The following is a 23,443-nucleotide window of genomic DNA, read 5'->3' as shown; positions in this document are numbered from 1 at the left end:
TCTAGGCTTACCCGTCGAATGCCAACAGTAATTAGCAAGATTAGGGATATCTAGGCTTACAAGTCGAATGCCAACAGTAATTAACAAGATTAGGGATGTCTAGGCTTACCTGCTGAATGCCAACAGTAATTAACAAGATCAGGGATATCTAGGCTAGCCCGTTGAATACCAACAGTAATTAGCAAGATTAGGGATATCTAGGCTTACCCGTTGAATTCAAACAGTAATTAGCAAGATTAGGGATATCTGAGCTTACCCGTTGAATGCCAACAGTAATAAACAAGATTAGGGGTATCTAGGCTTACCCGTTGAATGCCAACAGTAATTAGCGAGATTAGGGATATCTCGGCTTACCCGTCAAATGCCAACAGTAATTAGCAAGATTAGGGATATCTAGGCTTACCCGTCGAATGCCAACAGTAATTAGCAAGATTAGGGATATCTAGGCTTACCCGTCGAATGCCAACAGTGATTAGCAAGATTAGGAATATCTAGGCTTACAAGTCGAATGCCAACAGTAATTAACAAGATTAGGGATATCTAGGCTTACCCGTTGAACGCCAACAGTAATTAACAAGATTAGGGATATCTAGGCTTACCCGTTGAATGCAAACAGTAATTAGCAAGATTAGGGATATCTAGGCTTACCCGTCGAATGCCAACAGTGATTAGCAAGATTAGGGATATCTAGGCTTACAAGTCGAATGCCAACAGTAATTAACAAGATTAGGGATATCTAGGCTTACCCGTCGAATGCCAACAGTAATTAGCAAGATTAGGGATATCTAGGCTTACCCGTCGAATGCCAACAGTAATTAGCAAGATTAGGGATGTCTAGGCTTACCCGTTGAACGCCAACAGTAATTAGCAAGATTAGGGTTATCTAGGCTTACCCGTTGAACGCCAACAGTAATTAACAAGATTAGGGATATCTAGGCTTACAAGTCGAATGCCAACAGTAATTAACAAGATTAGGGATATCTAGGCTTACAAGTCGAATGCCAACAGTAATTAACAAGATTAGGGATATCTAGGCTTACAAGTCGAATGCCAACAGTAATTAACAAGATTAAGGATGTCTAGGCTTACCCGTTGAATGCCAATAGTAATTAACAAGATTAGGGATATCTAGGCTTACCCGTTGAACGCCAACAGTAATTAACAAGATTAGGGATATCTAGGCTTACCCGTTGAATGCAAACAGTAATTAGCAAGATTAGGGATATCTAGGCTTACCCGTCGAATGCCAACAGTGATTAGCAAGATTAGGGATATCTAGGCTTACAAGTCGAATGCCAACAGTAATTAACAAGATTAGGGATATCTAGGCTTACCCGTCGAATGCCAACAGTAATTAGCAAGATTAGGGATATCTAGGCTTACCCGTCGAATGCCAACAGTAATTAGCAAGATTAGGGATGTCTAGGCTTACCCGTTGAACGCCAACAGTAATTAGCAAGATTAGGGATATCTAGGCTTACCCGTCGAATGCCAACAGTAATTAGCAAGATTAGGGATATCTAGGCTTACCCGTCAAATGCCAACAGTAATTAGCAAGATTAGAGACATCTAGGCTTACCCGTCAAATGCCAACAGTAATTAGCAAAATTAGGGATACCTAGGCTTACCCGTCGAATGCCAACAGTAATTAGCAAGATTAGGGATATCTAGGCTTACAAGTCGAATGCCAACAGTAATTAACAAGATTAGGGATGTCTAGGCTTACCCGTTGAATGCCAACAGTAATTAACAAGATTAGGGATATCTAGGCTTACCCGTTGAATACCAACAGTAATTAGCAAGATTAGGGATATCTAGGCTTACCCGTTGAATTCAAACAGTAATTAGCAAGATTAGGGATATCTAGGCTTACCCGTCGAATGCCAACAGTAATTAGCGAGATTAGGGATATCTTGGCTTACCCGTTGAATGCCGCTAGTAATTAGCAAGATTAGGGATATCTAGGCTTACCCGTCGAATGCCAACAGTGATTAGCAAGATTAGGGATATCTAGGCTTACAAGTCGAATGCCAACAGTAATTAACAAGATTAGGGATATCTAGGCTTACCCGTTGAACGCCAACAGTAATTAACAAGATTAGGGATATCTAGGCTTACCCGTTGAATGCAAACAGTAATTAGCAAGATTAGGGATATCTAGGCTTACCCGTCGAATGCCAACAGTGATTAGCAAGATTAGGGATATCTAGGCTTACAAGTCGAATGCCAACAGTAATTAACAAGATTAGGGATATCTAGGCTTACCCGTCGAATGCCAACAGTAATTAGCAAGATTAGGGATATCTAGGCTTACCCGTCGAATGCCAACAGTAATTAGCAAGATTAGGGATATCTAGGCTTACCCGTTGAACGCCAACAGTAATTAGCAAGATTAGGGATATCTAGGCTTACCCGTCGAATGAAAACAGTAATTAGCAAGATTAGGGATATCTAGGCTTACCCGTCAAATGCCAACAGTAATTAGCAAGATTAGGGACATCTAGGCTTACCCGTCAAATGCCAACAGTAATTAGCAAGATTAGGGACATCTAGGCTTACCCGTCAAATGCCAACAGTAATTAGCAAAATTAGGGATATCTAGGCTTACCCGTCGAATGCCAACAGTAATTAGCAAGATTAGGGATATCTAGGCTTACAAGTCGAATGCCAACAGTAATTAACAAGATTAGGGATATCTAGGCTTACAAGTCGAATGCCAACAGTAATTAACAAGATTAGGGATGTCTAGGCTTACCCGTTAAATGCCAACAGTAATTAACAAGATTAGGGATATCTAGGCTTACCCGTTGAATACCAACAGTAATTAGCGAGATTAGGGATATCTAGGCTTACCCGTCGAATGCCAACAGTAATTAGCAAGATTAGGGATATCTTGGCTTACCCGTTGAATGCCACTAGTAATTAACAAGATTAGGGATATCTGAGCTTACCCGTTGAATGCCAACAGTAATAAATAAGATTAGGGATATCTAGGCTTACAAGTCGAATGCCAACAGTAATTAACAAGATTAAGGATGTCTAGGCTTACCCGTTGAATGCCAACAGTAATTAACAAGATTAGGGATATCTAGGCTTACCTGCTGAATGCCAACAGTAATTAACAAGATTAAGGATGTCTAGGCTTACCCGTTGAATGCCAACAGTAATTAACAAGATTAGGGATATCTAGGCTTACCTGCTGAATGCCAACAGTAATTAACAAGATCAGGGATATCTAGGCTTACCCGTCAAATGCCAACAGTAATTAGCAAGATTAGGGATATCTAGGCTTACCCGTTGAATACCAACAGTAATTAGCAAGATTAGGGACATCTAGGCTTACCCGTCAAATGCCAACAGTAATTAGCAAGATTAGGGACATCTAGGCTTACCCGTCGAATGCCAACAGTAATTAGCAAAATTAGGGATATCTAGGCTTACAAGTCGAATGCCAACAGTAATTAACAAGATTAGGGATATCTAGGCTTACAAGTCGAATGCCAACAGTAATTAACAAGATTAGGGATATCTAGGCTTACAAGTCGAATGCCAACAGTAATTAACAAGATTAAGGATGTCTAGGCTTACCCGTTGAATGCCAACAGTAATTAACAAGATTAGGGATATCTAGGCTTACCCGTCGAATGCCAACAGTAATTAGCAAGATTAGAGATATCTAGGCTTACCCATCGAATGCCAACAGTAATTAGCAAGATTAGGGATATCTAGGCTTACCCGTCGAATGCCAACAGTAATTAGCAAGATTAGGGATATCTAGGCTTACAAGTCGAATGCCAACAGTAATTAACAAGATTAGGGATGTCTAGGCTTACCTGCTGAATGCCAACAGTAATTAACAAGATCAGGGATATCTAGGCTAGCCCGTTGAATACCAACAGTAATTAGCAAGATTAGGGATATCTAGGCTTACCCGTTGAATTCAAACAGTAATTAGCAAGATTAGGGATATCTGAGTTTACCCGTTGAATGCCAACAGTAATAAACAAGATTAGGGGTATCTAGGCTTACCCGTTGAATGCCAACAGTAATTAGCGAGATTAGGGATATCTCGGCTTACCCGTCAAATGCCAACAGTAATTAGCAAGATTAGGGATATCTAGGCTTACCCGTCGAATGCCAACAGTAATTAGCAAGATTAGGGATATCTAGGCTTACCCGTCGAATGCCAACAGTGATTAGCAAGATTAGGAATATCTAGGCTTACAAGTCGAATGCCAACAGTAATTAACAAGATTAGGGATATCTAGGCTTACCCGTTGAACGCCAACAGTAATTAACAAGATTAGGGATATCTAGGCTTACCCGTTGAATGCAAACAGTAATTAGCAAGATTAGGGATATCTAGGCTTACCCGTCGAATGCCAACAGTGATTAGCAAGATTAGGGATATCTAGGCTTACAAGTCGAATGCCAACAGTAATTAACAAGATTAGGGATATCTAGGCTTACCCGTCGAATGCCAACAGTAATTAGCAAGATTAGGGATATCTAGGCTTACCCGTCGAATGCCAACAGTAATTAGCAAGATTAGGGATGTCTAGGCTTACCCGTTGAACGCCAACAGTAATTAGCAAGATTAGGGATATCTAGGCTTACCCGTCGAATGCCAACAGTAATTAGCAAGATTAGGGATATCTAGGCTTACCCGTCAAATGCCAACAGTAATTAGCAAGATTAGAGACATCTAGGCTTACCCGTCAAATGCCAACAGTAATTAGCAAAATTAGGGATACCTAGGCTTACCCGTCGAATGCCAACAGTAATTAGCAAGATTAGGGATATCTAGGCTTACAAGTCGAATGCCAACAGTAATTAACAAGATTAGGGATGTCTAGGCTTACCCGTTGAATGCCAACAGTAATTAACAAGATTAGGGATATCTAGGCTTACCCGTTGAATACCAACAGTAATTAGCAAGATTAGGGATATCTAGGCTTACCCGTTGAATTCAAACAGTAATTAGCAAGATTAGGGATATCTAGGCTTACCCGTCGAATGCCAACAGTAATTAGCGAGATTAGGGATATCTTGGCTTACCCGTTGAATGCCGCTAGTAATTAGCAAGATTAGGGATATCTAGGCTTACCCGTCGAATGCCAACAGTGATTAGCCAGATTAGGGATATCTAGGCTTACAAGTCGAATGCCAACAGTAATTAACAAGATTAGGGATATCTAGGCTTACCCGTTGAACGCCAACAGTAATTAACAAGATTAGGGATATCTAGGCTTACCCGTTGAATGCAAACAGTAATTAGCAAGATTAGGGATATCTAGGCTTACCCGTCGAATGCCAACAGTGATTAGCAAGATTAGGGATATCTAGGCTTACAAGTCGAATGCCAACAGTAATTAACAAGATTAGGGATATCTAGGCTTACCCGTCGAATGCCAACAGTAATTAGCAAGATTAGGGATATCTAGGCTTACCCGTCGAATGCCAACAGTAATTAGCAAGATTAGGGATATCTAGGCTTACCCGTTGAACGCCAACAGTAATTAGCAAGATTAGGGATATCTAGGCTTACCCGTCGAATGCCAACAGTAATTAGCAAGATTAGGGATATCTAGGCTTACCCGTCAAATGCCAACAGTAATTAGCAAGATTAGGGACATCTAGGCTTACCCGTCAAATGCCAACAGTAATTAGCAAGATTAGGGACATCTAGGCTTACCCGTCAAATGCCAACAGTAATTAGCAAAATTAGGGATATCTAGGCTTACCCGTCGAATGCCAACAGTAATTAGCAAGATTAGGGATATCTAGGCTTACAAGTCGAATGCCAACAGTAATTAACAAGATTAGGGATATCTAGGCTTACAAGTCGAATGCCAACAGTAATTAACAAGATTAGGGATGTCTAGGCTTACCTGTTAAATGCCAACAGTAATTAACAAGATTAGGGATATCTAGGCTTACCCGTTGAATACCAACAGTAATTAGCGAGATTAGGGATATCTAGGCTTACCCGTCGAATGCCAACAGTAATTAGCAAGATTAGGGATATCTTGGCTTACCCGTTGAATGCCACTAGTAATTAACAAGATTAGGGATATCTGAGCTTACCCGTTGAATGCCAACAGTAATAAATAAGATTAGGGGTATCTAGGCTTACCCGTTGAATGCCAACAGTAATTAGCGAGATTAGGGATATCTCGGCTTACCCGTCAAATGCCAACAGTAATTAGCAAGATTAGGGATATCTAGGCTTACCCGTCGAATGCCAACAGTAATTAGCAAGATTAGGGATATCTAGGCTTACCCGTCGAATGCCAACAGTGATTAGCAAGATTAGGGATATCTAGGCTTACAAGTCGAATGCCAACAGTAATTAACAAGATTAGGGATATCTAGGCTTACCCGTTGAACGCCAACAGTAATTAACAAGATTAGGGATATCTAGGCTTACCCGTTGAATGCAAACAGTAATTAGCAAGATTATTGATATCTAGGCTTACCCGTCGAATGCCAACAGTGATTAGCAAGATTAGGGATATCTAGGCTTACAAGTCGAATGCCAACAGTAATTAACAAGATTAGGGATATCTAGGCTTACCCGTCGAATGCCAACAGTAATTAGCAAGATTAGGGATATCTAGGCTTACCCGTCGAATGCCAACAGTAATTAGCAAGATTAGGGATATCTAGGCTAACCCGTCGAATGCCAACAGTAATTAGCAAGATTAGGGATATCTAGGCTTACCCGTCAAATGCCAACAGTAATTAGCAAGATTAGGGATGTCTAGGCTTACCCGCTGAATGCCAAAAGTAATTAGCAAGATTAGGGTGATCCTTCCGGTCGCTGGACGTGTGTAATTCTATCATTGCCTCCACCTCTTGTCTCCAGTCCTTCTCTGCTTTCTTACTGAAGCTTTTAATAAGATGCATCCCCAGAGTGTCACGTGACTCAACCATAGCTACAAAAAAGGTCTGTGGAGAAGATGATGATATATAATCATAAGGGCGTAAGCGTAAGGGGGAACCAGAATTTCTCAAAAAGGAGAAAGGAGAGGAAGAAGGGACGGTGGAGAAAGACGGTGAAGGAAGAGGGGATATAGAAAATTGGGATGATTTTACTTAGAAAGCTTTGGATTGCTTTATTCTTCTTTCTTGGTTATCATGGTTAAAGATGAAAAAGATAAATTGTGTTGTGCTAATTATGATTATGGTTGTTGGTGAGAGTGATGGCGGTTACAAGTGGTGGTGATTATGATTATTGTGACACTAACTCAAGAATAGACGATCCACCACTCATATCTCTCATTTAACTCGACTAAGAATTGTTGTTAGAGAAGTTTGCAATATTATGAACTCTCACAAACTGACTAACGGGCTACTTATGTCCATTTCCGGCCTTCTCGTGGTAAAAGGTTGTTAGTGGGATTTTTGATTGTTTGGCTATCAAAAAACCAGAATGTAGTTTCATTGTTTTTGTAACATAAGAGCTGGGAGTCCATAAGTAGTTGGTAACCGTTACAGTTAAAAGAATTATCTAAAGCCTCATTAAACTGTAACTGTTAATTTCTTTTTCCTTATAGCACTTAAGAAATTAGAAACATATTGTATGATAAAATAATGTTAGACAGAGTAGGGTAAAATATCGTTTAAAGGCTTTATATTTAAAAGTTTCAATAAAGTACAGAGCAATAAACAGACAGCTGTCTGGCTGTGAATTGATGGTCATTATTAACACCCATATACTGTTGCTTATTTGTTAGAATTACTCAAACCTGGTTAGTCGTCTATGGCCAGCAGCAGCTGACAAACAGCTGCTGTTTTTAATGGTTTGGCTTTAGTTTGCCAATAATTAGTAACTACATCCCAAGTCAGTACACAACAACGTTGAGTACATATCGGGTGTTTAATCACTTAAATCCCAAGCAAGATTAAATCACAAGATAACGAATTGAGGAATGAATGTCACTTTTCTGATTCTGTTGACCTTTCTAGAATTTTCATTAGGGATTGCGACAAGAGCGATAGGTGAGTGATTTCTCTTTTCCAAGCAAAGCTATCGAAATTTCCATTGCGTACCTGCATTTTAGCTAGTAAAGCATTCATCAAGGCAAAAGTCTCAAAAACCACATTCAAGTCAACCTTACTGGAGTAACCGAGGACAACTGCCACTCCAAATACTTTCTTAGTGACATCTGTCAATAATCATCTACAACAGTGCGTCACAAACTTGTCGGATCAACACGTGAAATCGTCGTCAACACCCGGATGATTTTGTTGACGAACCAGAGAGCATTTATTATGGGACTGAGGTACGACTGTTGAATGTGATGACAATGGTGGAATGTTATGCGATGATATAAGTCTTCTGAAAATTAAAAGACTAACCTTTCTCCAATAAATATAGTACATTTAAATTGCTACACAATAAGGTCATATTTTAAATTTTTCTGGAAAGTATCATTAGCAATGAATTTCATTTTGTTCCAAATTGCTATAATTGGAACCTTTAAATGTACTACATTGGCTCGTACCTTTTTTGCATCAAGTGAGAATTTTTCACTTGATGAAAAAAAAAAGTATGAACCAGAGAGGGAAGTGAACACCGGTGATCCTAGTTACTAGTCCCTCAGTTACTACCTCGTTTCTAATCACATTCAGGGGGGAGGGACTGTACTTCATAAGAAATTTAAAAATTATTAAAATACCTATTTACCGGGTGAAATCAGTAATCAAGAAGTTTTAGTAACCATGATCACCGCGGTGAGAAGTGAAAAGCCAAAAACGGCTCCCATGGCGTTTTGCTTGATTTCAGAATAACTGTATTTCTGGAGCCTGTTCTGTGGACAGAATGTGCAAAGCGGACTTTGGGGAAGGCAGCTACACGTGTATCTGTCCAGTCGGATCATCAACATGCGGTTTGAATCTAGTTTTCGTTTTCGTAGTTTTTTTTTCAGTGGAAAACTACAGGTCCGTCGCAAACGGCGCAGTGACGAACTAAGACTTTTGCATTAGTGTGTAATTTTTCGCGGGTGTATTCTTATTGCGTAGTGCGTTGCGTGCGCTCGGGATTTTGGTATTGTACTTCGGATTCTTGTACTTTTATGACATTTTTTCGATAATTCGAATAGTAATGAGCCGTTGGCAGATTTGAAAACGGTCTGATTCTTTTTAACTTATTTCCAATTCGTCTTCAGTGATGCCGTGTGACTCGAGTCCGTGTAAAAATGGAGGAATCTGCAGTGACATGCAAGATGGCCAAAACTTCACATGCGCTTGTGGTTTTGGATTTGCCGGAAGAGGCTGTGAAAGCGGTATACCTTATATTCTTGAAAATGTGCAACGTTATTTTATTTGCTAAGCTAATCAAAAAACAGAAATATGTTTCAAGCAAAGAATAATGCTAAAATTGATAGCAGTAATTGCCAAATAGCTCCAATTTTGATTTCACACCCTTGCAAAAATCGAAAGAAGAAAACATAGGTAATATCAACTTTACGCAATATAGACAAGTAAACCCAGAGTTCATTACCTGATTCAAGATTAATTTTGGTTATTATGGTTTTACCTTTTAGCTGTGAATGCTATAAATATTGAGTTGCGAGAAAGAGAATGTTCAATTTTCTCATTTTACTTTCTCATCTCTTTAGCCATGAGCTGCGCAACGATTCCCTCAAATGGTGGGAACACCAGCGGCGTGTACACAATTGATCCGGACGGTCGGGAAGCATTCCAGGTAAGTGGTGCGAACAAGGATACATTAAGGCCGCATTGTCACCAGTTTACTTCCGGAGGGCCGTCGGAAGCCTCAAACGTTAAGTTACAAAAGAATCCATTGGAATCCGCGCTATTCAACAGGCCATCCGCTCTAAGTTATAAGTCACATCCTCAAAGAAACTTCCAATATACACATTTATTTCCACAATTTTGAAATATATTTTTCGCGTTTTCCGCTAAAAATAATTGGAGATTGTTACGTAATCGACCGGAAGTAAACTGAAGACAATGCGGCTCTAAGTATTGTATCTATTTAATTTGATAGAGTGGCCCTCATAAACACGTGAAACAAATTGAAACAGCCAAAGTGTAGTAGCCAAGTCAAAACAAAAGACAGCAACGACAAAGAGAGTGTATTAGTGCGAAATGAACGAAAGGGTTTGCCGCGAGTTCGTGAAAGCCACTCTATCAATGATAAGTGATGAATAAGGAATTATGCAAATGAATATAGTTAAACGCGAGCCATCAAAACAGACGAAAAACAATATAGTTCGAGTACAAGCGGTAGCTCTTTTTGGATGGTATTATAACTAAACCACTTAGCCATTTTTATCTAGATCTTTTGTGACCAAGACACCCTTGGCGGTGGCTGGACTGTGTTCCAGAGACGCCAAGATGGCTCAGTTGACTTCTATCGAAACTGGACCGAGTACAAACACGGGTTTGGTGGCCTAGAGGGAGAGTTTTGGCTGGGCCTCGACCGAATCCACAGACTGACCAATGCGATCGCTTTCGAGCTTAGAGTGGACATGGAAGCTGAAGTGGGTGAGACGGCGCATGCTCAGTACGGTCACTTTACAGTCGCGGCGGAGACCGACAAATATAGACTAGAATGTGGGTGGTTACAGTGGTAAGTAGATGCTGTATTCTAGCGAATCTATCTAGCTCTATTCACATCATTACCTTTCTGCTTCCCCTCTTCGTCGTAATCAAAATCAGCATCATCAGCACCACAACCTTCATCATCGCCATCGCCATCGCCATCGCCATCGCCATCGCCATCGCCATCGCCATCGCCATCGCCATCACCACCTCCATGCTGTATTCTAGCGAATCTATCTAGCTCTATTCACATCATTACCTTTCTGCTTCCCCTTTTCTTCGTAATCAAAATCAGCATCATCAGCACCACAACCTCCATCATCATCATCATTTTCATGTTTATCGCCATCGCCATCGCCATCGCCATCGCCATCGCCATCGCCATCGCCATCGCCATCGCCATCGCCATCGCCATCGCCATCGCCATCGCCATCGCCATCGCCATCGCCATCGCCATCGCCATCGCCATCGCCATCGCCATCGCCATCGCCATCGCCATCGCCATCGCCATCACCATCCACCACCGCCATCCACCATCCACCATCCACCACCGCCATCCCATCGCCATCGCCATTATTCGAGCTCTTTAATCTGCATGATTCGAAACGTATAGTATTTGAAAATAATTTGTATCCCTCACAGGTACAGCTGGAAACTCTCTTGCAGGCCATGACAGTTCTCCATTCTCAACAAAAGACCAAGATAACGACTCTTTCCCCTCGTCTTGTGCTGTGAGATACAAAGGGGCCTGGTGGTATTTGTACTGCCACCAATCAAACCTTAATGGGTTTTATTATAACGGAAGTTGTCCAATTGGAGAGGGGGTCATATGGTTAGCATGGAAAGGTTATTATTACTCTTTGAAGCGCACTGAAATGAAGATTCGACCGAAGGGTTTTACCCCTTGATAGAACCACAGTAGAAAGGAGCAAAAAAGACAAAGTTCAAATTGGAAGGTTGTATTACCTTACATTTGCTTGAGGTTCCTTGTGTAATATAAAACAAAATAAGCCTTCGTACTTTTTGGTAGATGATCCGTTCATGAGATAAGATCGAGCAAAGTTTCCATAAATCATGAAAAAAAAATTCCTAAATAAAATTGGGCGATTTTTTTATCTTGCGCAATGAATCCCTAGGCAAAAAAATCAAACAAATATAAGCTAACACAATATTACAATTTGAACTTTGCCATTTTTTGCTCCTGTCGCCACAGCAGTCACGTCCGCCTATTATCAGGGAGCTTAAAACAAAAACGCCTCTCAACATGGTTATGATGATGATGATCGTGAAATGGGTCTCAGAAGATTTCGCCTGATTGGATTGATACACCACAGACAAAACAATGTGAAACAAAACAATAGAACGCGAATACAATAGAACAATGAGGTAATCCAGCCAATCCTGTTAGGCCTTACAAGCGGGCTGCTACATGACTGCGTGAAATTTATGGTAGATAACTTGATCAAGATATGATGATTTTGAATATGATGACAATGGTAATAATAATCACTGGACGTTCATGATGACAACAAAGATTATGGCTGTGATCAAAAGCATGCCAGAAGCATGGAGCGCATCGCCGTGATTTTTTTTATCTACCATACCCACGTGACATACCACGTGATCTGAGCTTTCTTGCCGCAGCACATCAGCCTGCTCAATAATGCGAATGTTGCATGATGGGACATCTGTTTCTATCCGAGTCGGGATCCGGGACTCAAATGACTGCGTTTTTATAAGTGGACTGGGGCTGGTCACATGAGTCATCTCCATGTCTTGGAATGGACTTTGAACTCTTAGCCACGGCACTGCACGTTTGCGATCTAAGATTAGAAATTAGGATTACCTCACCATCCTGGAAACCCTCCACCATCTTGAAAACCCTTCAAGAATTTAGAATATACACCTATTCCAAATAAGGTTGCACTCGAGAATCCATTTATCGTAGCCCGCGGTGGTTTATGGGTAGCATATAAACGGATGAATCTTTGTATCCGAAAGCTATGTGAATGTTCAAAAGAACATAAACAAGAATTCTACAGCTTTAGAAACCTGGAATTGTATTTTACGCTTATTTGCTGATCTATTTGATACCCATGAATCACTGCGGGTTACGATACACAGATTGATCGAGTGAAAACTTATTTGAAATAGATGTATATGCCTATTGCATACTATAATGCCTATTGCATGCTATAACGTTATGCAAACTTGCATGGGATAACACTAAGAGAACTTTTGTGTGTCTCGGAAATAAAAGTAAACAAACAGAATGTTGTCGTTGAAGTTGTTATTATCTTGTTTATGTGAGTTTTTGTTGTTGTTGTTGTTGTGGATGTCGTTCTGATTGTTACCTTTGTGATAACGGCTGTTGTTATTATTGAGTTTGTTTGTTGTCGTTAAGGCTATTTCTGTCAATCTCTCAATGTACGGTTCCCAGATTGATATTACATACTCTGGCACTTACGCGATATGCCGTCTCCATGGGCACCCTGTGTCAGAAAGTTATTAAGCTCCAGTCCCTTTCGTCCGATTTTCTTCCGCACATGCGCGGTAGAAAAGGTGTACAAAATGGGGTTGATGCTGGAGTTGACGGGCAGTACAAACACAGCTATCCACACGTAAACCTGGATAAGAAGAAGCTTTTGGTATAAGATTACCTTATAAGGCGATTGCAAACCAGTAACCTGCTTCAATTATGTTTTTTGCACATAAAAACGAAATTCCACGATAACTTGCAAGAAATATTGGCTTCCTTTGTACCTCTTGGATACTATTTTGAATTGGACCTTGGAACACTTGTTCTATGTTACTACAGGAATTTTTTGGGCTCTCGTCTCAATCTCTCATATATACCATAGGACAAAAACTGTTTGATTTGGGATTTGTGTAGTGAAGGGGGTTGGTGTAGTGTGAAGGTGGAGAGCTATTGTGGGAAGCGTTAGGTGTCAAGTAGAGAGGGTAGTAATTTACCTTAAATACTCATCGCTGTCCATGAGTGATTTGAGGGTGATAAAACCATTCCGTTTGGCCATTTCTACATTCTTTTCATGTTTGGGGGAGGGACGCTCATATGTTGCACCTAGTGTGTGGCGCTTCTTCGAAAGGGGGCGTTGAGTGGAAACTTGGAGCTAAAACGAGCGTTTACGGTACTCCAACAGAGAGGAAGGCTAAAATCAATGTGTGTATTCTTATTAAACTATAACTCCAGATTGCAGCTTCTGTTTAGGTGCTTTAAGGATTGCAAAGTCTTGAATAAGTAAAGAAGAAGTAAAAATATATATGAGGGATATTTATTAGAGCTCTTAAAAGATTTGAGCAGCCTTACGGATGTTTTTAATAAGGCCTCAATAAATTGACACATTTTTCCGGCGGTTTTGGTTTAGTAAGAAAGGCCGTCATACTTGTCTAGTTGGGTCGTGGATCGTGGAATACTCCTGTCAGCGACAAAATCCCGATGACGATCACAGGCATCCAGCAGCAGAAATCGGTCAAGATGATAAAAATCAATTTCTTGGCCATGGCCGATTCCTTGCTCATTGACGTGGACCGGACAGCACGCGATACTCGCTTGACGGTCCAAAACATCGCAATGTACGCAAACAGCATAAACATAAACGCCACCAAGTTCACCCCTATGAAAATAACCACTGCGTATTCCCAGCCAGCTGGGCGATCCTCAGATAACTGAAGAGCCAAGCACACCGCAGATCGACCGTAAAAGCCGAAATACCCTTTCTTGTCGTAGAAGTACTCTAGACCTGCCACGGGTAAAACTGAGATGACTAGACTGAAAATCCATACTACAGTACACGTAAATGTTGCTGATCTTTTCTTCAAGCGCTTGAACTTGAAAGGGAAGACTATACAGGCAAGTCTGTCCGCTGTGATGACCGTAAGAATAAGAACAGAGACCTCGCTGGAGAGCATAGAAAGTATTCCCGCAACCTGGCACCCAATCCCCGACCGCCACTCGATGTCATGCTTGAAATACTCTCCCTGCCATTTGGTATCCATGATGGCGATTAAAAGCAAGTACACACCCATCAGGAGGTCCGAGAATGCAAGGTTCAACAGCAACATGGAATGAATTTGATTGGTCTCCTTGTCGAGAATACGCCACAGAATTACCGACATGTTGCCTAGTAGCGCCATGAGTCCAAGGATCCACACACATACCCGGATGTATTTGTTCTTCATCAGGTCTTCGCAGCTGGAGAAGTCGTCACTTGGGGACTCGCACGTCACGCCAGGTACAGATTTCCGCGCGTAACAGCAGAGAATAAAGAAGTCGAGTTTCCTTTAAAAGAAAAAGGAAGGCGAAATGCTGTCGATCGAATTCCTTAGTGCGAGTCTACATAACAATATTAATTACTGTAATTTGTCCTTTAGAAGTGACGACCATTTTCGAACTCTTTGTTGTAGCTGAGAGTCGATGAGAGCTCAAGTCTTTCTAGCTCTCACAAAATTGTGATTAGTCGGTCTTGGTGATTTTGAGGGGTTTTTTTTCAAAATAATTATTTGACTTCAGGATCCATCACTTTACACGCTCTATTTCACTCCAAATGATTATTTGACTCCAGAACCATTACGGAGCAGTGAATTACTCGATTTACTTTTTTTGTGAAAAGTGCTGATCGCAATACTTCACATGATCAAACGGCGACAACTCTCATCAACTAACTCACATGCCGAATTTGAATATGTTCAAATAAAAATAATGTTTGAAAGAGGAAGTGATACTCACAGGTATTTAAGATTGTGCAAGTCATCAAATGCGTCGGCATCAACATCGCGAAGCTTGTTATCATGGAGGTATCTATACATGAAATGGACTCTGATTTAGATACATACGAACTTGTAATTAAGCATTTATTCAGTATGGAATCAAACGAGTTTGTTCGTACACTTGGCGATCACTATGGTGTGCTTTGTGACCGCGTCCCGCACAGGGTGCCCAACATATATAACTCAACATATGTAACACTTAGAATAATTCGTACCACACTTAAAGCCTTTCGAACTTACAGTTCAGTTAAAGACTCCAGTCCTTCAAAGGTGTCTTTGGTAAGTCGCGTCAGGTTATTGGAGCTCAAATCCCTGTAACAAGATAGTTTGAAACAGATCAAAGACCTACAAAATTGGAGTACCTCAAGGCCAAATTATACTTACAGCACTTTGAGATTCTGCAAAGAGCGGAACTGACCATCGTGTACGGAGACGATGCGATTGTGCTGAAGAAAGCTTTAGGAAATAACATAGAAAGGCATAGTTACCATGACAATAGAAAATAAAAACAAATAGTTTGTCGACTTCGTTCATCTTCATTTTTTAGGGTCCAATGGAGACAAAAGCCATAGCCAGGGTACATACTTATATACAGGTTGGTTTTACGCGTAGTCCGTAAAGACACAAAAACATATGAAGAAAACGTTGTCGTTTTGGGGGTCTGGTACCGAGGAATCTTAGTTTCTTTTCAGAGATATTTTTCCATTGACTAGAGATGGTCTCAGTCACGGTTTTTCTCTCCTGATTAGAAGTCATAAAGTTTATGAAGCACCCGCTTTATGGAAACCTTAAAAAATGATAAGAATGATGCAGCTTTTCAAAATAAGCAATATATTAGTTTTCTTATATGGAAGTGACCTCGTTTGGCAAAACCTGGCAAAAATGACAACTTTTTGCGGCTGAATTTTATTGATATGAACCAAAAGAAAGGATGTAAAAGTGCAATGGTGCGAGTAGGTGTTAATGCCACGCCAAAGACATGACGGAAAACATGACTTGACGTTTCCAATAAGCTCATTTCACATCAAATAAGGCGGAAAATTCCCCTAAGTACTTAGTGAGTAATATCAAGCAAAGTATTGTTTAAAATCGATGCGACTTTTTGTAAAGTGACATTGAAATTTGAGCTTTTCGTTCCTGAGCTCATATGTAGCGCAAGGATGATCAAGGAGAAAATATCTTAAAAAGCCAAAATCTGGGTATGGAATTTCAGCCTCACGTTATTTGTGTTTTGAAAACGGAAAATCAGTCCGGAATACAAGGGACTGGTGGCCATTGTAAGAAATTGTATCTTCTTTCTCCATTTCTTCGAAGTGCGCATGTTCAGGGTTTTTCCGTAATGTCCACGCCAAATGAAATAAGGGGGGAGAAAATGAATAAGGGGGGAGACAAGAAAACTGATGTGTTTCCACGCGCGTGTCAGTTATAATATATAATAGTAGAAAAAGTTTCTAGATCTAGTGAACTATTACAAAGACCAAGGATGCCGATAGAAGCTTGATACTACTATGGACTCCACCCTGCTTCTTATTTCTAGACACGCCCCTGGTTTAACAATACTTGTCTGAGGAGAATTCTACGAATCGATTGGAAGGATCATGTTAGCACTCAGGAGTTGGCAGGCATTAAGCCTTTGAGTAAGGAGGTTAAGCGGCGAAGATGGAAGATGAAGGACCACATTCTGAGAATAGACCAAAAGGATAATTGCAACATTATCCTTATGACATGGGCACCGGTAGTCCAGTTAATCTACGTCAAAAAAGGGGCCAACATTGGACTATTTGCAACACAAGGTTTTTTAACGGTTTCCTGCATAGAAAGTATCACTCTATAACATACTAAAAGTCTAAAAAAAATCGGAGCATGCAAACATCCCGAAAAACAGGATCGAATTTTCACATACAAGGCTTGTACGAAAAACCACAGGGTTCCCAAATCATGAAAATGACGGTAAAAATACATACTTAGAAAAAAGGAATACACCAAAAACTGGAATTCGTTCTTCTGGTTCACGAACACGACTATTTGGGCTTTTTGTATTTATTAGATAAAAGGAATGTATACCACTAGATTACTAGAGACATATATATCTCTACACAATTAGGATAAAAAATTAACGTTATTTAAAGTAGTTCAGTTATTTTGGGTAAAATGCACAGTTAGCTATCCTTGTCCACCACCACTTTGGTCTCGCAGATATTCGTTATCATAAATGACTATACGTGATGGAAACAGGTTCTCATACAAATAGTGCTTAGTGGCTTTTAATAATAATGTCATTGATTCAGTATATAACAAGAAAGTATACGGACACATTATCTTTTTAATATAATCATTCTCATGGTATCGTTTTTCTGTGAAAAAAGGTTATTTAATGTTGGAAGTTTTTGTTATAATTTCTTTAAAATTAAGACCCGATTGAGAGGGAATTAGTACACGATGACCCTTTGCATTGGCCTTAGGGCGAACACGCTAGATTGTTCATGCGGCAGGAGCACTAAACGTGCTGCAGTCCTGGAGGTCTCTCAAGATCTGTTAAGGGTTCACCCTGTCGTTGACTTACACCTAGGCTCATACTTTAGACCGCCTTTCTATCGCCTTTCCATTGGTTGACTTGATAGAATACTGGAACATAGCTGCTGCTGAAGTTGGGGATAGGTTTTGTTGCTCTATTAGCTCTATCCTGTCAACAGCTGAGCCTTTGCGCGGGTGTAGGATGAGGAGACAAGCTTCTTGAACGATGCCACCTTTCTTACCCGTATTCATTGAAAGTGGTATCACAACCAAGAAGCGCATGGATAAAAATCGAAAAATAAAATAAGAAATATAAATAGCAGCTCATTTATTCCCCACATCTTCGTGTAGATTTGGATTTCGGCTCAGGGTAGATGTCATGGGCTTCCATACGGAATTATCGTCACCAACAGGAACGGTGATGCTAATCGTGTGTACGATTTTACCGCAGCTTTCCACATAAGTAATCATCTATTCGATTCGTCATCAGCTTCCGTGTCCATTGTGCCACAACCGCTTTCCCTCGGGCACTTGCTCAACATTTGAATAAAATTCTGCCACACTTATCATAGAGTCTAACAATGCTGGAGGAAAACTTCAGAGCTCGAAGAAGAATGTTGTTAAAGGTCTTCTGGGGATGAGCTAGAATTGAGCGTTGAAACGACAGCTGTAACATGTACGACGTCATTGTCAATGGGCACTGCCGATTGCGAGGTAGTGTTATCTGCTTACAAGATCTCTTCCCAGTCTCTTTAGCAGCACCCGTACAAGTGTTTTTCAGTATATAGTCTTGCAAAAAGTCTTGCAAAAACTTGCAAAATCAAACAAACTAAAACTAATGATAACTACATGTGCTTGATTAATCTTCTAAATTTTTACGGGTGTAAAGATAGCATGAAATCTGTGAATTTTGACCAAAAGAGATAAGCTATATCAGATAACGTTATTTTTATCCAGATTGTGTAGAAATATATATTATATATATATATATATATATATATATATATATATATATATATATATATATATATATATATATATATATATATATATATATATATATATATATATATATATATATATATATTATATATATTATTATATATATATATTATATATATATATATATATATATATTATATATATATATATTATATATATATATATATTATATATATATATATATATATATATATATATATATAAAATGATGGTTGAAGGCTTTCATAGAAAGTGCTCAATACTCGAAAGTAGAGCGGTGTATAGTGTTGGTTTGAGAAAAATACAAACTACATAGGTTTCCCTACAGGCCTGTTTCGTGGTTGCCCACTCATCAGGGGATTTATATATATATCGTATCATTTATAGTGGTATAAATTTGATTTTTTACGGTATGTGTATGTTCGTGATTTTCATGATTTAGTATTCATGTGGTTTTACATACAAACCTTGTATTGGGAAATTCGATGCGGTTTTTCGGGATGTTTGCGAGAGTGCTCCGATTTTTCAGACTTTTAGTATATTATAAAGGGAGACACTAGAGATCTAGCTTATGCTTTATAGTTTTGTTTACAAATAGCACGTCTATTGAGGACTAAGAGTGGACCTTCGGCCGTTGTGGGGGATGGGGAGAGAAGACACTATACGCCACGTGGCGCGTAGAAGATTAATTCTGTGTCAGACGTGTTAAAGGCACATTGTCACTGCTTTACTTCCGGAGGTCCGACGGAAACCTCAACCGTTAAAAGACAAAAGAATCTATTAGAATCCGAGATATTTAACAAGCCATCCGCTCTAAATTATCGATAACATTCTCTAAGAAACTTCCAATAGACACAATGCTGTCAATATTTTGAAATATTTTTCGCATTTACCGTTAAAAATCATCGGAGATTTTTACGTAATCGACCGGAATTAAACTGGTGACAATGCGGCTTTAACACCACGGCACTACCACTACCATCAGACGGGAATCTTGACGTGCGAATAAAGGGTATCCCCTCATCAAACTCTTTTTCAGCTGTGATGACATTGACAATGAAGATGACTGTGACGATGTTGATGATGAAGATGATGTTGACGCTGACGATGACGACGATAATGATGATGAAGATGATAATGGCGATGACGACGACGGTAATAATGACAATATGAAAATGATGATAATGTTGACGATGACGGTAACGATAATGATGACGATATGAAGATGATAATAATGTTGACGATGACGATGGCGATGACGATGACGATGACGATAATGATGACGATATGAAGATGATGATTATCACAATCCTAATAGAAAATGGCTGACAATAGAAAGTATATCTTTACTAGTTTCTTATATAAATGTACATATACTTACAGCTGTGTCAGGTTGGCTGTGATGTTGAAAAGGCCACGAGGAAATGACTCGAGCTTGTTCATACGTAAACTCCTGCAATAAGTCAGTGTTAAGATTCTAATTATTTCTCTTGTTATAACGTTATGGAGGACCTATAGGCTCGAAAACGGGGGAATGGATAAAGAACATATAGGATAACTAGCAGAATTGGGGTGATATATGTTACTTCCTCTATTTGTTGACAACTTTACATTGAGGATACAAAGAATTTACCAGAAATTACCAGAAGAGCCACCATGTGGATGTACCTCAATAATCATAATCATTATTATCATAATCACCATTGGCAATGATGATGATGGTGGTGGTAATTATAATTATGGTGTATTTGTCCCGAGCAACCCTTGTGACATCAAGTACTTACAGGACATTAAGATTGGTTAAGCCGTCAAAAGCACCATTTTCCAGTTTGGTGAGAAGATTTCGACTCAGATCACTGTAGGAAAGAAATGCCTTATTTCAATATCAAATTCATTGACGATACTCGAATGAAATGATGGAAATGAATGTTCTGTGTGACTCGATATGTACTCGAGGGCGCGTAAAATTGCGGTGTGATATTTTTAGTAGGCACGCCTATGTTCGATCAAACTTTTACAGAATTTCCTACTTACATTCCTACATTCCTACTTACAGAACTTTCAGGTTTTGCATGTCCTTGAAAACCAGCGGAGGAATTCTCTGAAGGAAGTTAGAATTCAGTCGCCTGAGAAAAAAAAAAATGCTTTTTAATGCTAAACATGATAAATAAAAAAAGTTACAAGACTAAAGTAAGAAATCCTGACAGTTGTGGCTACTCACAAGGTGTCCAGTGAAGTTACGTTTGTGAAGGCTCGGGCGTTGAGGTTTGTGATGATATTAAAAGACAAATCACTATATGGGAGAAAAAAAATATGAATAACAAAACAACGATAGATTACCAACGAATTGTTTGGGTTTTGAATTAATTTAATAAGAAGAACGAAAAGAGCTGCTGTACAAATTTGCCTAAGGAAAGCAAGATTGCAAATTTTCTAATGCCATTTTTTTATGCCAATTAGTCCACAGGGAGACCACAACAGCCAATATTTTACTTACAAATGAAGCAGGTATTGAAGATAATGATAATTGCGCTCTGTCAGACTCGAGATCCGATTTTCCTGAAACATGCTGAAAGGGACAACAGAGTTAGCATGTTCACAGGCGCTCTGAGTTGCAGGAGGCACGACCCAGTCTTTATTACATCGTCCGCGCACCACAGGAATTCCGAGTCCCCGTGATTCTTCGAAAACACACACGACCAAGTCCCGCCCATTAAATCGTCCGCGCGCCACAGGAATCCCGAGTCTGAATTTAAGCAACCTCTTTCCACACCCCTTTCTCGTTATTACCTGATGTCTCTTCGCTTTCCCTTCTCTCGTCAGGCCATTTTTTCTCTGCTCTTAGAAAATTCTTCTTTGATTTTTCTTTCCCTACTTGTTAATTATTTCCTTCCTTTCTCCCCCACTTTCCACTTATTTGCCTATCTTATTCATCCTGGATTTTCTTCAACGTTTTTCCCAACAACCTTTTTTTTCTTCTTCTCTGAGCCCTCCCTTCCTTCCACTTTTCAACCATTACGTCTGTTACCCCAAACTAATAAGAACTCACACGGCAGCGGTCCGCGAAGGCAAATTGGCCGGCATCGCCAGAAGCTGTTGCTCGCTCTCGACAACGATCCTCCCTTGCTGATCACCCATGATATCAGAACATGTACAACCAGACGGGCAGCCTGTGGCGGAAGATTAACAAATCTCTGTCACCCGCCATTTTGTCATCCTAGCAATACATTAGGTGTGGAAAGGAAGCATCCACCTCTAACGGCTGATTTGATAAAGCTATTGCGATATTTTCAACGTTTATTTTTAGATTCGAGATTTCTTCAAACAATTTGTCGTCCAATTTTGGTTAACAACAATACCAAAGGCTGACAGTGGCTCTTTAAGCTCATAAGAGGCTAGGAATACTTAAAGCCGCATTGTAACCAGTTTACTTCCGGAGGTCCGACGGAGACCTCAACCGCTAAAAGACAAAAGGATCTATTAGAATCCGAGATATTTAACAGGCCATCCGCTCTAAATTATCGATCACATCCTCAAAGAAACATTCCAATCGACACAATTCTGTCAAATATTTTGAAATATTTTTCGCGTTTTCCGTTAAAAATCATCGGATATTTTTACGTAATCGACCGGAAGTAAACTGGTGACAATGCGGCTTTAATTGCTCAAAGTTTTTCAAATTACAATGTCTCAAATGCGCTAGGGGCTTAACTGGGGGGGGGGGGGGGGTGCGCGCAACTTGACCGCAAAACCAATGGGTCATTTCTTATGAGACGATCGTATTTGATAGCTATTTATATCTGATATTTATAGCTGCGCATCACTCTCTGCGAATCCTGGGACACGCCTGTTTGTGTTTCTGTCGCTCTTAAGGTCTCATCTTCTAAAAGCCATACTGCAGATACTCATTGATATTTTTTTGTACTCTTCATTTTACTTTTCTTCAGGATTACCTTGTTTTCTAAGACAAACATCGCTTTGCTCCCGGTTGCCTACAAAATTTTAGACGGACATGCTTTTAATAACGATATTCTCAGTGTTACAAGGGGAAATTAATATAATGTTATTCAATTCAATTTACACTTTAGAGGAGAGAGAACTTGAGTTTGTGTTTTGAGAGATTCTTACGTAACACGCACCTTTCAGAAACCTATAGAGCGCTTTCAACCCTCTTTTGTGGAATTGCGCGTCAGAGTGGAATAGAATAGTCATGTGGTTACTTGTAGACTCAATCAGTTCGGGATGAATAAACCCGCAGTACCGTCCAATCAGAGGCGAGGCGACGTCACTACCGTCATGCACCGCGACGTAGTCCTTAGCGCACGTCACATGATCTTGTAATCTCATGTCTAGTATATCTAGCCTGATGACGTAGTTTTCAGGTGCAATGATTCGCCAAACACAGTGGCTATTCGCGATATAAGGTCCTGGATACTGAGGGGACGTAATGTATCCAGGGGCGTCGGTAAAATCTTGGCTGCATGCTAAACAAAGAGAGAACTCTTTTTCGGTTTTTAAGGTATTATCAACACAAGGTTGAGAAAGTTGGTTTGAATCAGAGTAGTTTCACAGAGGCGTTTAACAT

The 23,443-nt window shown here is 39.9% G+C and overlaps 1 protein-coding gene across 4 annotated transcripts in view; it reads right to left on the bottom strand.

Moving 5' to 3' along the window:
• Nucleotides 1–23,443, bottom strand: part of LOC5504590 — a 114,506-nt gene that overhangs the window by 7,432 nt on the left and 83,631 nt on the right. For 2 of the 4 annotated variants that reach the window (XM_048727878.1, XM_048727879.1), the window contains exons 40-51: nucleotides 22,998–23,342; nucleotides 22,812–22,850; nucleotides 21,908–22,028; nucleotides 21,356–21,427; nucleotides 21,080–21,151; nucleotides 20,913–20,984; nucleotides 20,643–20,714; nucleotides 20,240–20,311; nucleotides 15,748–15,819; nucleotides 15,604–15,675; nucleotides 15,323–15,394; nucleotides 13,853–14,875 (exon numbers count right to left, since the gene is read on the bottom strand). In XM_048727878.1, coding sequence (XP_048583835.1) covers nucleotides 13,984–14,875; nucleotides 15,323–15,394; nucleotides 15,604–15,675; nucleotides 15,748–15,819; nucleotides 20,240–20,311; nucleotides 20,643–20,714; nucleotides 20,913–20,984; nucleotides 21,080–21,151; nucleotides 21,356–21,427; nucleotides 21,908–22,028; nucleotides 22,812–22,850; nucleotides 22,998–23,342 — 1,973 coding nt within the window. In that variant the 3' untranslated portion in view covers nucleotides 13,853–13,983. Of the gene's footprint in view, nucleotides 1–6,773; nucleotides 6,952–12,192; nucleotides 12,399–13,042; nucleotides 13,207–13,852; nucleotides 14,876–15,322; nucleotides 15,395–15,603; nucleotides 15,676–15,747; nucleotides 15,820–20,239; nucleotides 20,312–20,642; nucleotides 20,715–20,912; nucleotides 20,985–21,079; nucleotides 21,152–21,355; nucleotides 21,428–21,907; nucleotides 22,029–22,811; nucleotides 22,851–22,997; nucleotides 23,343–23,443 lie in introns of those variants that run through there. The other 2 variants (XM_048727880.1, XM_048727877.1) reach the window with 2 other exon arrangements.

This window comes from Nematostella vectensis, chromosome 5 (genome assembly GCF_932526225.1).
Source record: "Nematostella vectensis chromosome 5, jaNemVect1.1, whole genome shotgun sequence".
Classification (NCBI taxonomy): domain Eukaryota; kingdom Metazoa; phylum Cnidaria; class Anthozoa; order Actiniaria; family Edwardsiidae; genus Nematostella; species Nematostella vectensis.
The sequence above is the reverse complement of the archived record's forward strand: the minus strand, read 5'-3'. Positions and strand labels throughout refer to the sequence as shown.